At 43.4% G+C, this 14,942-nt stretch overlaps 1 protein-coding gene across 9 annotated transcripts in view; it reads right to left on the reverse strand.

The window, feature by feature from the left end:
* LOC120064221 (R3H domain-containing protein 1-like) overlaps nt 1–14,942 on the reverse strand; it is a 58,109-nt gene that overhangs the window by 10,098 nt on the left and 33,069 nt on the right. For 7 of the 9 annotated variants that reach the window (XM_039014640.1, XM_039014642.1, XM_039014641.1 and 4 more), the window contains 9 exons: nt 14,578–14,718; nt 14,090–14,198; nt 12,956–13,051; nt 12,773–12,855; nt 12,404–12,621; nt 8,223–8,507; nt 5,338–5,504; nt 2,537–2,749; nt 2,058–2,181 (listed from right to left, as the gene is read on the reverse strand). In XM_039014640.1, the coding sequence (XP_038870568.1) occupies nt 2,058–2,181; nt 2,537–2,749; nt 5,338–5,504; nt 8,223–8,507; nt 12,404–12,621; nt 12,773–12,855; nt 12,956–13,051; nt 14,090–14,198; nt 14,578–14,718 (1,436 nt within the window). The remainder of the gene's footprint in view (nt 1–2,057; nt 2,182–2,536; nt 2,750–5,337; nt 5,505–8,222; nt 8,508–12,403; nt 12,622–12,772; nt 12,856–12,955; nt 13,052–14,089; nt 14,199–14,577; nt 14,719–14,942) is intronic. The other 2 variants (XM_039014646.1, XM_039014647.1) reach the window with 2 other exon arrangements.

The raw sequence follows: 14,942 nt of genomic DNA on the forward strand, positions 1-14,942 counted from the left end.
GAATGAATGCTCCCGGTGAGAGGAGAGGCAGGCAACAAGAGAGGCTGGTTGCTATTTTTAGTACCATTCTCTCACCTCCACTTACAAACCGAGCATGAAGCGAATATAATACTAAACACTCTGTGCTTCAGAGGAAGAGAGAAAAGAGATGAAGGAGAATACAAGGGAGATGCTTTGCTTCATCATACCACCCAGACCCTGGACCTCAGGACTCAAAAGGCTTGAATTGCTGCTGGCAGACTGTCTTGCCTGCCTGGTTAAAAGGAGCCACTGACTGTCAGGCGGCTTTAGGAGATAAGATGAAAAAGGCACGCCACCCTTCTCCTTATTACACCAGATATACTGGGGCTTCTGCTGCCTTTCTCACATTCAAAAGCTTCATCTATTTTTACAAGAATAAGGGAATAGGACTAGGCTTTCTCAGCCGCCTGGGGAAAGGAGGAGTTCAGTTTGTAATGGTGTCCAATTCAGATCTACCACATTTCTCATCCTCCTTTTCATAAAAAAACAGTGTTTCCTTAGGCTTTATTTGAGCATATCTGGAGAAGTACAGAACATTTATACAGAAAACGTATAAAAGTTAGACATTTGACAGCAGAGAATTCTGCTGATATTTTATGATTACGATAATTGCACACATTATGAATCTATAATTAAATCTATCTTCAGACTGATATGAACTGCAGTTGAGACTTTTGCACAAGACATTTATAGCTAACAATAATCAGTATAATATCTCATTCAAAATGTCGTCAGAATATGTGAATGTTTTGTATAATTGTGCAAGTGGAGCCCTAAAAAGTTCATGTCTGATGTTGAAGTAAAAACCAAAATGAAGACTCTTCTGGCAGGAACATCAAGCATAAAAACTAAAAATACCAGGCCTTCACAAATATTCATGGAGAGAAAAATGAAATGTCTCAGTCAAGTCAGATAGAAGGCTGATGGTTGGTTGGTTGATGGATGGTTGATGGTTAATCCTCAAGTACGCCCAGTAGACAGAAGGCTTTAGAATGGCTGACTTTTACAGCAGTTTGATTGAGTGCTTAGCCGTGGAGGGTTGTTGGCTAACAGTTCTGTCTGAAGAGGTGAAAGTGAGGGACTGGAAAAGAGACCGGTTCACTGTGAGAATTATAGGCCTCTCAGACAGCGCCCCGGCCCCGTATCCAGGACCTTTGCTTCTTCTGTGGACGGTCAACTTCCACCCGTATCCAGAATAGGCACTTTGGTTGTTACCCACCTGGAGGGCTGATATCCAGGTAAGAAACCCCTCTAAACACCTGACTTAGAACGTAACAATATTTATACGCCTGTGGGTCCTGACATTTTCAACTCCAGATAATTTCCCCATTTGAAATCCCCATCCTGTTCTCCACTGCCAATCTGCATGACCGATGCATGTACAAAGGCTGCCAGGTAATTAAAACAAAATTCCCCATTCCCATTAAGAGATCCGATTGACTTTGTATTTCAATGGTGCAGCGGAGCATCCGTTTCTCTAGACAGGCCAATGAATGATGCTTCAGCGATACGCAGTGGAGACGAAGGAGACAATGCTAACGGTGTTTTTGATTGGAAATTGTTATTGTGTGGGCTTAAAGGCCAAGGCTACACAACGGCCAAACCTGCAGAGAAAAGCGTTCTAACACAGTAGTCAGCTTTTCGCACTGCTCCTCTGCCCCAGGGGCACCGTCTACTTTCCCTGCCACAGTTTATTGAGATGAGCCTATTGTGTACCTGCCATAAGAGCAGATAACCAGAGACAACAAAGTGCTTAGAGCAATAGAAAATAAAGAGTGTGAATAGAGCGGTAACAACCATGCTCACACCGCAGTAAGATAGAACATGTAAAAAACATACCACACAGGGAGAAAGACATGGATTTAACCCCCCATGTAAATAAATGTCATGCACACCACTCCACTGATGGTATTCCAGATATTACGCCAGAAAAAAAAAAAAAAAAAACACCTGATGTGACACCTGTTTTTAATAGAGGAACTAGGCAGCTGAGATGAATGGTTGAGTTACTGGTTCAGCCTGTGTTAGATATTTACCTGTCTGTTGTGTGGGCGGGGGCATTGGCTGGCTCTGCAGGGCACTATACTGCACTGTGCCCACAGGCCTGTACCCCTGGTTAGACAGGGGGTACTGGCCTGGCCCACAGTAACACGCTGGCATCTGTAGGCAGAGATGAAGCAGTCCAAAATGAGATACCACTACCACTAGCTACTATGCAGCTCTCGGAGGTCTCTAAACCTAGAGTACAGTCCCTCAGCTGCAGTGGCTTACAAGTCCAATTTAAATGCTATTTTAAGTAGAGAGAAAGTATCTATGAACAAATGTACTGTATATGTACCTCTCAGATACTAATGATGAAACATTACAACCATGTAGATGAAGGAATAAAGAGACCGGCCAAGCATTGATCAAGATAGTCAGATGGAAATAACGTATAATAGTACTAATAAAACGGAGTACATTGTATAACCTAATAGGAATAAACCAGGTAAGGGTCGGATGTACAGTAACCTACCTGCTGCATGTAACCTTGTTGCTGCATGAGTGGCTGGTTGACAGGCGGAGGGGCGGGGGTGTTGTAGGCCTGGGGGGCAGGGACAGGCTGGCCTTGGGGGGGCAACATGAAGCCCTGCTGCTGCGGGGGGGCCTGGAGCACCACGGAGGGGCCCTCCCCAGAGGCCTGCCGGGACAGACTCATGTGGCTGAACTGGGCTCCCAGGTTCTCTTGCTGTGGGATGGAACACACAGAAACATGTTATATGCATAGATTATATATTTATTATTAACAGTTCGGTCGTGGCTCTAGTTGAACTACTACAGGACCTTGTATGTAATAAATAATACATAGTATTTTTATATGGCACTTTTCTGAAACCCCAAATACTTTTATACTGCTGGCTCCTAGTGTAGTCACTGAACTTTGAACTACTGTACTAGCCTACAGCAATAGAACTGGATACAGCCACCCATGCAAAGAACAAACCTGAAGGCCCTAAAACATTAAACTGAAGTCATCCTGACTTGCTTAAGTGTGGTGTGGTTTACTAGGCAGCAGGTGGTTGAGTGGTTAGGAACTTTAAGCATTGCTATTTATAGAATATCATATTCAGATTAGACGGTAAAATTGATGTAATTAGTCATTAAGGGATGTTGATTCGTAGAGGGATGGTCAGGAAAGAGGTCAGTAGAACACATGATTTGCGTCAATGGAGGGAGTGGGGTAGCAAAACAACATGAAAGTTAAACTGATTCAATTCATCATTAATTGGCATTTATTGAAGTCTAATTAACATGCTGACCAAAACGCCTCCGTACGTCAGTCCACGTGAGATTTTGTACATCACCACCAGATGCGAAAATTATCAAAACCAACTAACTATATTAATTTATGGACAGGTCGAAACACACATGAAACATTCATGGACATTTAACTAGGTTGCAGCTGCTAGCTAATTTGTCCTGGAAAATAAACATTGGATTATTATTTTACCTGAAATGCATATGGTACTTTTTTGTTGCTGGAACTTTGACCCCTTTTGATTCACAAAAAATGGTGTGTTCTCTAGTCTGACAATTAATCCACAGATAAGAGGAAACCTAGCTGTTTTTTTTTGTTTTCTTTGGTTAATCTCTCATCGTTTTCTGTGGACTTGGCAGTTGGCAACCAACTGAGGTGCATTACCGCTTCCAACAACTGAGGTGCATTACCGCTTCCAACTGGACTGGAGTGTGGACCTCTTTCATATTTCAATAACCCATGTGGATTAGTATGCTCCTAGCCTGGCTAGACTGACGCCCGTCGACGCGCACCCGAAGATTAGATACAATTATTGAATAACGTGAACATTTATTTTGCAACGCTCGCAACACAGGCGGTTTGGTCAGCAATTACAAGGGGGACATTGACATTGACTAGCCTTGAGAAGTAATGCCTGAGACTAGTGAATATAACTTCAGGAACTTTTGCTAAATTCCATCCTTGTGTGTATTCTTTCAGTAGCATAAGTTCACTACTCATTTACAAAAGTTTAATCCACAGCTTTTTTTAACCTAGCCCGAAGATGGCATAGAATGACAAAAAGACTGGGCGGGAAGGAGGGAAGAGGAGAAAAGAAGAGTGAAGAGAAGAAGAGTAAAGTACCACAGTGTATAGTTGGTCAGGGGAGACGGAGAGGAGCTGAGATGGGTAAGAGACAGACGAGTACTGGACAGGCTGAGCAGAGGGCTGGAGGGGCCGGACCGGCTGAGGAAGGGACAGAACAGACAGAGGTGAGGAAAAACAGTAGAGGAGAAGAGGTAGATGAGAGAAGTAGAGGTAGAGAAGAGGTAGAGGGCATTGGGTTTAGTCAGACATTAGGCAGAGATTGCAAACGTCACAAGCGGAGAAAGTATCATCATCTCAAACAATAGAGGAACAGTATATTAGTTAACGGAGTGAATCAGCGCTAGCTCAGGGGGGAATCCAACAGTAATGAAGTTAATTAACCTCAGTCAATAGATGACCATGGATATCCTCCATTCTCTACCAAGGCCGACTGGTGAAAATCTATTGATATGAAAGCAATGGGACAGCTCTTTGTTCAAAAATAAATATCCTCTCATCAGGCCCCGACCCCCCGGTTTGGAATGATGTCTTTATTAGGAAGGGGCGTTGCTTCTTCACTATGGGGAGGGAGGGGAGGCATCCTTGCCCGACCCCTGGGTAGTGCACCCACACTATCAGAGGCCAAGTCAATTTCCTGCCCTTCCATTTTCACTAATGAATGTCAAGCCTTCCGGTTGTTGTTTTTTTATTATTATGTTTTTTAAAGGGGCTCTCCATGACAGGTTGTGTTGAGGATCTTGCCATTAGAGATCACTATTCCTACCACTCAGGGCCTGTATAAACACTAATGATTACCATTTGGGCTGTGTGCTGCACCAGTGGTCACAGGGTTTAGCTGACACTCTGAACTCAATTCATTTCCCCTGACAGGGGTGGCGACTAAGGAGAAAGGTTGCAAAGTTTCCTCAATGAATAACACCGTAGGCATGACAACCACCCCCATGAGCTGTCATGGTAATGTTTTGAAAAATGGGGGCCATGTCAATCTTCAGGATGGTTTAGGATGTCTGTGTAAGAACTGAGCATGTGCATCAGTTCACTTCCTACTTTCCCCTGCCCTCTCAGACTGTACAAGCATTGTGTTTGTAATGTGAATGTGGGTGTATAGTAGATGTTATGAGTAAGCCTGTGACATATACATTTACTCCTAGGGGTTCTATTTCATTTAATTCAAATTCAATTCCGTGGCCTGCTGAAGGGTGTTAGCGGACCTGTGCGAGGACGTGGTTGTGATTGGTGGGCTGGTGCTGGCCAGGCAAGTGCGGAGGAGTGGGCATGGGCTGCTGGGTCCTGCCCTGCTGATTATGATGCTGAGGAGCCATGCCGTGGTTGGGGTTGTACACCACAGCACTTCCATCCGGGTTCACAAACGGCTGTCCTGCAGCGAGAGAGAAGGGCAGGGCTGAAAACACACTGGAAAAAACACCAAAACTAGCATCTCTATAAACACAATCATTATTTTCAGCATTATCGTCAACACTATCAAGCAACACTTTCCATCTCTATAAATCACATCAATAATAATGAATATTTTCAACATTATCATCATCACTATCGACACTGGCCCCATTATCAACATTAAATATATATCTTCAACGCTTTGATACAGTTTGCCAAATTGCTAGGTATCCAGAAATGTAATGGCTATCATTATCCTTACAGCAGCTGAAGACAGAGTATCCAGAGGGCTTCATTTACATAGCCTATTTATGAATTCACACAGCCAAGTGAGTAAATATTTATAATAAATGTTCCCCTTTGCATGAGCAGGAAAAATACTAAGAATGTTGTGTGGAGGAGGCACTTTATGTGGAGAATATGACATCATTTTATCCAAGGGCTTATTTCAAAATCTCTGGTGAAAAATGCCTTGTGCTCCAGTGAATTTCCCTGAGCTGCTACTTGATGAAAGAATCAATGCATTTCTCTGTGGTTCACTGAAATAGGCTGGCTCTGAAAGCTGAATATCGGTTTAAGAAGGTATTTTTTGTGCAGAAAAGAGGTTAGTGCCACGGAACAATCCTGAGACACCCAGTTCCAGTGTATGACTTCCTCACAACAGGCTGGTTTTTCCTTTACATTTGTATTCTATACACGTCTACTGAAGCACCGGTTGGTTATAGACATTATCATAGGGACAAGGGTTCACACAGACAAACACGTTACACATACAGAGCCGTGGAAATGTATTTGCCCCCTTTCTGATTTTTTCTATTTTTGATATTGAATGTTATCAGCTCTTCAACAAAAACCTATTATTAGATCAAGGGAAAATGAATTTACAAATATTTATTTATTTATTTAATTAACAAAATTATGCATCACCCAATTCCCCTGTGTGAAAAATGAATTGCCCCCTTACACTCAATAACTGGTTGTGCCACTTTTAGCTGCAATGACTGCAACCAAATGCTTCCTGTAGTTGTTGATCAATCTCTCACATTGCTGTGGAGAAATTTTGGCCCACTCTTCCATGCAGAACTGGTTTAACTCAGCGACATTTGTTGGTTTTCAAGCATGAACTGCTTGTTTTAAGTCCTGCCTCAACATCTCAAATTGGGATTAGGTCTGGACTTTGACAAGGCCATTTCAAAACTTCAAATTTGTTGACCATTTTCATGTCGACTTGATTGTGTGTTTTGGATCGTCTTGCTGCATGACTCAGCTGAGCTTCAGCTCACAGACAGATAGCCTGACATTTTCCTGTAGAATTCTCTGATACAGAGCAGAATTCATGGTTCCTTCTATTAAGGCAAGTTGTCCGGGTCCTGAGGCAGCAAAGCATCCCCAAACCATCACACTACCACCACCATGCTTCAGAGTTGGTATGAGGTTCTTACTGTGGAATACAGTGTTTGGTTTTCGCCAGACATAAAATGGGATCCATCTCGTTCCGGAAGCACCTGGCTGATCATCAAGACTCTTGGAAGAACGTTCTATAGACAGATGAGTCAAAAGTACACCTTTTTGGATGACATGGGTCACCTGGCGAAAAAACCAAACGGTGCATTCCACAGTAAGAAGCTCATACCAACAGTCAAGCATAGTGGTGGTAGTGTGATGGTTTGGGGATGCTTCGCTGCCTCAGGACCTGGACGACTTGTGGAGAGGGTGGGTTTCCTACATTTTTCCCCCCACGTTCAATGCCCAAATGACCGTTTGATGACCCTGAAAATAACTCAGAGTTAACTATCAGGTGGCAAAATTAATTCTCTGGGTTCTACACAAGAATTTCCCATTTTCCAACTCCTTAGGAAAGGTCAATAAGCAATTGCACAGCCCTGGCTGGCTCTCGAAAATCATATTAGTGCCAGCGCCATATACCCAGGCTTATCAGACAGTCCCATGCATATTTAAGAAGCAACATTCTCTAGGATGTCCATTGAACCAGCAGAGTGAAGAGGAATACATTATACATCAAAGCTTCGACTCGCCCACTATCCATTTTCTCTATATCCAATAACACTGTACAGTGTGGCTTCATTATCCCGTGTCTCAGCAACACGTTGGGGAATTTGTTTTGACCAAAGTCAGGGTATATTGATCTTACGAGACAGCCATCGTTTTTCAAAGTGCTTCCGTTCCCTCCTCATTTGTGGAAGGCAGAGACACAGATTCTCATTTGCATGCAAGCCACGTCATTAGACAGTGACTCCTGTGTCAATTCGGAATAATTTGAGGAAAAGCGATACGCAATCTGTCGGTTGGGTTTACTTTTTAAAGGGAAGTTAAAGCAACTTGTAATTATCACCTCCCCCAAAAGACTCAGCATCACAACTCAAATAGATCAGAAATAATGAATGAAGGACGCCTGGTGTTCTGTGTTCTACTGTGGTGTTCCAACACTTTGCTGCTTGCAAGAAGACAACACACGCTACCATCAGAAGCTATAGTTCCCTCTCTCCCTCAACACCACAAGAAGAAAGCATTGCGGGAATAAGCAGCAAGTTATGTGAGTCGTGTTAGTTTGAAAGAGAAGTCATCAGTTTGTGAAAGAAACCCAATGACAGGATACAAACACAAGACACATTTTGCATCCCCCATGGCAAGCCCCTGTACTTCAACTAAACCTGGTAGGTAGGGTTAGGTTACCAACCTGTGTGTGGGTTGACCAGGACACTCCCTGGCGGTATCCCTGTGGCTTCCAGAGGAAGCAAATAGTAGCTAGTGTTAGCTGTGTTCACTGGCGGTGCCACGCTCCTGCCTCCCGCCTCATAGACCACAGTACTACTAGCGCAGACAGCTGGGTAGGCCGCTGGGCAGGGAAGCGCAGAGTGGTTGTGGGGGTAGCCAGCCTTGGTTAGAGCCGGGACAGGGTGGGTTGGCTGGGAGCGAGAGAGCGAACCCGTGGAGGACCCTACACTACCCGAAGACTCAGAACCTAGGGAAGGAAGGAGTGAGAAGGAAAGCCTTAACCTACAGACACCATGCTCAGAGTGGTTATGTGGGGATGAATGGGGAGAGTCATAAGATGCTCTCCAAGGGTCACAGGAGCAAGGCAGTAAGGCCATATTACTGATGGTATCTACTGGAGACGACACGGCTTGAATTCATTGGGTATTTATAGTAGTCTGGCTCACACAATCACATATTAGTATATCATACATCATTTGTTGAGGCCATAAATACCTTTATATATTTCTACTTAGGTCAACAAATTATTTTTATTAAAAAAAGGTATGCACTACTTCGAAAGGTCGGGTTTGAATCTCCAAACCTACATAGCCAATTATCTATTCTAATTACCTGTGGGAGTGATGCTGTCATAAAATAGAAAGAGGATAATGATATCAACAGCTCTAACTGGCCAGTTAATTAATTCCTTGATTAATGTCTTCATTTAGCTATTCACATTGTTTTGCTATTCACTTGACTGTCCGAGCACCACCACCATGTCCATGGTGTGCAGAAAACTAAGAAATGAATAGATTCTAGAACAGATAGATTATTAGTTCATTAAGACATTAAATAGAATAAAACATAATTGACTAAGACGTTCTACTACAAGTCTAAAAACAACACCAACTACCTGATAGAATATTACCATAACACGTGTGGTTTGAAGGAATGACAGGAAAATGTAGCACTATGGTTAAAAGGAATGACAGGAAAATGTAGAACTGCTTAAGTCCTGCTTTGTTGAAACAGTTAGCTACATCACCTATCAAACTGAAGATGTTTGAGATGGGGCTCTGAATGTAATAACCAATGAATTCACACTCGCGATACCAAATGATTTCTAATACAATGAGAGACGAGGAGTGGCCGATATAATTGGGAGGGGAAAGCATGCTGAAAAGGCCAGCATTAGAAAGCACACTATGTAAAAAATAGACACGTCTTGGGAACATGTGTGAGTGGTATGTTAAGTGCGAGCAAGGCGTGACAATGCACGAAGAAAAACCTGCATGAATCTCAGGTTGCTAAATAGCAAAGAAAAGTGCTTTGTCAATGTCTGATCTAATAAAATGAAACTAATAAATAAACATCCCGTTAATGCAGGCAGACGGGAGGAGATTAAGAATGGATGGCTTGGTTCTCCTCGTCTGTCGGCATCTGTTTGAGAATACAACCACAGTGAGGCACCCATTTCACCTGGCAGAGTAGCCATAGGGACTGGGTCTGTTCAAAGCCTTTGTCAAACGGCTCCTGATTGGACACTCCTCTAAATGGACAGGGCGTTGTGACCATAGAATTAGATCACTAGAATAGACAAGAATCTTCTTATTATGAGACAAAGGTCAGCCATTTGTCAATCATGGTTTGCCAGTGCTGTGATCATTGTCTCATGTCAGATATCAGTGCAGACGGGCATCACGCTAACTAGCAAACACGCATTGGATGGTTAAAAGGAAGTTTGGCTACAATATGCTGTACTAACATTCAAAAATGTTACTTCGGTGGTTGTATTACCAAGGTGACATTGTTCACTGAACCCCCTTTCATCCTCAAAAGAGAGGTAATCTTACCAACAAACCTGTAACTAATATACTTTCCCCCCCGAGGAAGTCTGCACTACCTAATTCTACATCTAGCTAAGGTGTTTTGTGGTGGTGGGATCAGTATATTCGAAAATGTGCACGAAAATTTGCTAGCTAATATTTGCTTGCTGGCAGAACTAGTCTCAAATCAATCTATATGAAATGAAAGGCAAGGATGCTAACAACGCCAGTTCACACACTCAATGCTGAATACTCCCTCTAGCTAGCTAGCGCAGTGAAGATCTAGCTAATGCACAAATTAGTTGTCATGACATCTGTTCTGCTGTGATTAGTGCGCCGAGTTGTACAGCACAACTGACTGCTCTCTGCAATGTCATCACGTTGGCCAAATGTTACAAACTAGCGAAGCACAGTGCCAGCTGTCAGAGTCAGATACAGGCTGATTTCTGAGAACAGTCCCATAATTTTAGTGCCATATAACTTTATCAGCAAGCTGGCAAACTAGCTACGGTATGGCGATCCAAACAAGCTTGCACGAGGCTGCAGCAAGTTTGCTCAACTGATTGAGCATGGTTTGCCGTAGTAGCCAGCGCTTCATTGCTCCCGAGAGCCAAGTGATTTTCTGAATTAGGAACTAGCGTTAGGCGGATGAGTAAAATCAAAACATGTTGAGATGAGTTCCACGCCCTACAAGACAGATCGGCTGAGGGACAAGCGTGACGTAGAAGTGACCATCTGACGTGAGACAATGGTGCTGTGATAAGATAATGTAAAATAATGACTTAAGAATTTTTCTACACTGTATGGTTTTGCTAGCTAGACTGACAGTTTTAGTGCAATGATTGCACGAATTGTTCAAATTAACTGCAAATATGCCAACATTCCAATCCACTGCCATACACTGGCTGAGATCAGTTGATAGGGCTTAGAGAAGTTGCAAATTCAACAAGTACAGATATTGTATCATAAAATAGCACTCTGTGGAACTCCGCTTCCCAAGAAAATCAACATTTTGACATTTATGGTCCGTTGACATTTGAGGATATTTATACAAACATTTTAAAACCTTCATAAACTATTTATAATGACAATATTTTTTGTTGACAATACTACACAATTTCTAATATATCACATCTTACTTTTAATTCCCTGCATAAGTAAAATTTGCATTATGCCTCTACTACCATTCATTCCAATTAGAATTGTTTGTAATTCTCCCTGATCATTATGGCTGCCATTTTTACCTCATTCTGGAACTTTGTGGGTTTATGACATAGCCCCTCCAGTAATTTAATAGGATGTCCATGGTTGTACCATAGATATCCTATTAAGGGTATGCTCGTAAATTGCCTCGACTGTGTCAGAGTGCTCACTGGGCCGTTCGTAAATTTGGAGCGTTACGCTCTCGGAGCTTTCACAGTGCAACACTGGATGCTCTGGCTGAGAAGTAGGGTTGATCCGAGCGTTCTGACCTCACAACGGCAGCCCAAGCTAGCTGGCTAAAGTTGGCTAGCTTGCTACCTACTTCCAGACACAAACGAGAGAACACGTCACTGAGACCATTTTACTTGCCCTAGCAGTGCTGGTTACTGTTGTCATGTTATCTATCGTGTTAGTGACTGTGCTGCTAGCAACAATTTAATTCCGTTTTTGCCTAACTTTACTGACACCTGTCCCATTCAGCGAGTTTTTCTGCGCTCTGGCATACTCAAACGAGTGTGCTCTGAAATAGGAGTAGATAGCTAAAATTAAATTTAGGAACGCACTCTAACTAAATTGCTAATTCTATGGTTGTGCCATATAAATAGACTGAATAGAACAGGCTTGGAAGCTCTGACCCTGGCAATTTGACTGGTTAACTCATTGATACACTCGCAATGTCTGCCTGGTATTGTGATGCAATAATTGCCATGGTATTTTGGAATGTTCTATCAACTGATGCTGGATTGCCATGGTAATGTAGAATGTTCATTCAAATGATGCTAACTGATGGGTTAGGGTTGTATTTTTTGTAGTGTCAGTTAAGTTGACTAAACAAATCACAGATTTAAGCGTACACTTTCTGATTTTACTTCCTGGCATGGGTACACTTAAAATGGCTGCCAGTCCACCCATTATGACACCCTTTCTATTCAATCTATTTTTATGGCTGTGACAGGTGCTGCACTGCTGATTGTCAGAGTCCGAATATATGGGTGGAGACTTGAACTGTGGTGAAGTGAACTGTAGTTGGTGGTTGATGGTTAGCTTAGTTAAACCAGACTGAACACCATGGAATGTGGCATTCAGTCTGGTTTAACCAGGCTAGTTGATGGTGGAAGTGGAGGTTATTTACCAGTCTTAGAGAGGCGACCCATGCTCTTGCTGCTGCCTGAGCTGTCTCCCCTGATGAGGACAGAGATGCCGCTGAAGCTGCTTGCTTTGGTCATGGCTGGCCTCAGGTTACGGTTTGAGCTGTCAGAGTCAGTGCTGCTCCACGGCCGGGGTTCAGCGTTCTTGGGCTCGTTCTCAGAGCTGCTCTGGCAACTGTTGGCCGAGCGGCCATCTTTTAACCTGAGGAAGGATCCATTTTAAACCATGATGGGATTATACATGTATTAGCTATTATAAGAAACAGGAACATTCTATGCTATTAAGGACCTTCATAGCAGAGAGTACGAGATGGGGAAAGTGTCATGGCTATGTTATGTTGAGAGATAATGACCTAAAGATTTGCCGTCTTTGCTGTGTGCTGTTACAGGCATCATCCTCCTGTATTCTTTTTTCAAGAGGAAAGCCATCTGGATCCTGTAATAAAATAATTTATGTTATCTACTTGTTTATATTGAATCAAACTCTCAATCTGCATTTAAAAGCTATTCAATTAATATTAAAGGAGGGTTCTTACATCTTGAGCGAATATCCTGTCTCTGGCCCTCTGGTAATCCTCCTCTCGTTCCTCTATAGACTTACTCCTCCTGTCTTCCTTCAGTCTCATCCGCATCTAGACACATCAGCACCCAGCTTAGCGTCTAGACCCATCAGCACCCAGCTTAGCGTCTAGACCCATCAGCACCCAGCTTAGCGTCTAGACCCATCAGCACCCAGCTTAGCGTCTAGACCCATCAGCACCCAGCTTAGCGTCTAGACCCATCAGCACCCAGCTTAGCGTCTAGACCCATCAGCACCCAGCTTAGCGTCTAGACCCATCAGCACCCAGCTTAGCGTCTAGACCCATCAGCACCCAGCTTAGCGTCTAGACCCATCAGCACCCAGCTTAGCGTCTAGACCCATCAGCACCCAGCTTAGCGTCTAGACCCATCAGCACCCAGCTTAGCGTCTAGACCCATCAGCACCCAGCTTAGCGTCTAGACCCATCAGCACCCAGCTTAGCGTCTAGACCCATCAGCACCCAGCTTAGCGTCTAGACCCATCAGCACCCAGCTTAGCGTCTAGACCCATCAGCACCCAGCTTAGCGTCTAGACCCATCAGCACCCAGCTTAGCGTCTAGACCCATCAGCACCCAGCTTAGCGTCTAGACCCATCAGCACCCAGCTTAGCGTCTAGACCCATCAGCACCCAGCTTAGCGTCTAGACCCATCAGCACCCAGCTTAACGTCTAGACCCATCAGCACCCAGTTTAGCACTAGACCCATCAGCACCCAGCTTAGCACTAGACCCATCAGCACCTTGCTTAGCACTAACATCTAGACATGTCAACACTATGATTTTGGACCAAAATCTAGACACATCAACACTCATTTAGCACTATGGTTTGTTAACACCAACAAAAGGCTTAGGGAATTTACTCTAGGAAACACTGAACTAAACACCAATACCATTTGGCCATTGACTACTGCTTTGTGCAGAGGAAAATACATTTTTCAGTGGATTTATGTATTTTCAGAACTTTACTGGCTTTGGCTTTCATGGTGAAGATCTAATGATTTATTTTCAAATTCTAACTTTTTTCTTGGAAGTTAATTGATCATAATGCGGTCCAGTATAGATCTGGAGCGGCTCACATTAAACAACTCTTACCATATTGTCATCTTTGTCTGAGCTGGAGTTGTCCCTTTTGAGAATGTACCGCTTTTGGAAGTCGTCAGTTTTGTCATCTTTGATGTGTTCTGAAAACTTCTGATCAGGTCTACACAAAAACAAATATATATATATATAGAGAGAGAGTAGCAGCAGAAAGAGAGAGATGGAGAAAAGGGGAGGGAGAGCAGAGAAAATAACAATGGAAACGGGAGTTGTGGTAGGGCTTCTTTCTAAGAAACCTGACATGTTTACATCATCTCCCTTCCGCCTCTAACTCTCCTCCTCCTCCCTACCTTCCTCACTGCAATATTGAAAAAGCAGATAATGAAGTTTCCCCAAAAACTAATTTCAGGGGTCGCAAAGAAAAATCTGTTTACCCTCGGCAGAAGATACGGAGCCAGTCATTTCCGCAGCCTAAGCAGTTTGAATTAGAGTAAGGCTGAGAAATTGAATTATTGGTTGTGGCAGAAAGGGAGATTACTCACATTCTCGTATTGCTAGTTTTGTTGATGATTACAGATTTCCCGGTTTGGTCGACGTTGTGGTCGAGGCCGAAGTAGGCTGCAACGCGGTGCAGCAGCATTCTGTGGTAGGAGGTCATCGGAGGGAACTTTCTCTTCTGGCTTCTGGGGTAGGAGAGGTTGTTGGAAGGGGAGGGAGAGAGGACCGAGGAGGTTGTAGGAGGGAGAGGAGAAAGAATGGGAGGAGAGGACAGTGGATCAAATCAATAATTCAAAGAGAGATTACAGAACAATTAGGAAGAGTCGTTCTGGGCAAAACGGTCCAACATAGCCCAGAGTGAAATCTCATTAGCAGAAAGTGACATCACACGAAATTATGCATGGGCTTA

Source organism: Salvelinus namaycush, chromosome 19 (genome assembly GCF_016432855.1).
Source record: "Salvelinus namaycush isolate Seneca chromosome 19, SaNama_1.0, whole genome shotgun sequence".
In the NCBI taxonomy this organism is placed as follows: Eukaryota; Metazoa; Chordata; class Actinopteri; order Salmoniformes; family Salmonidae; genus Salvelinus; species Salvelinus namaycush.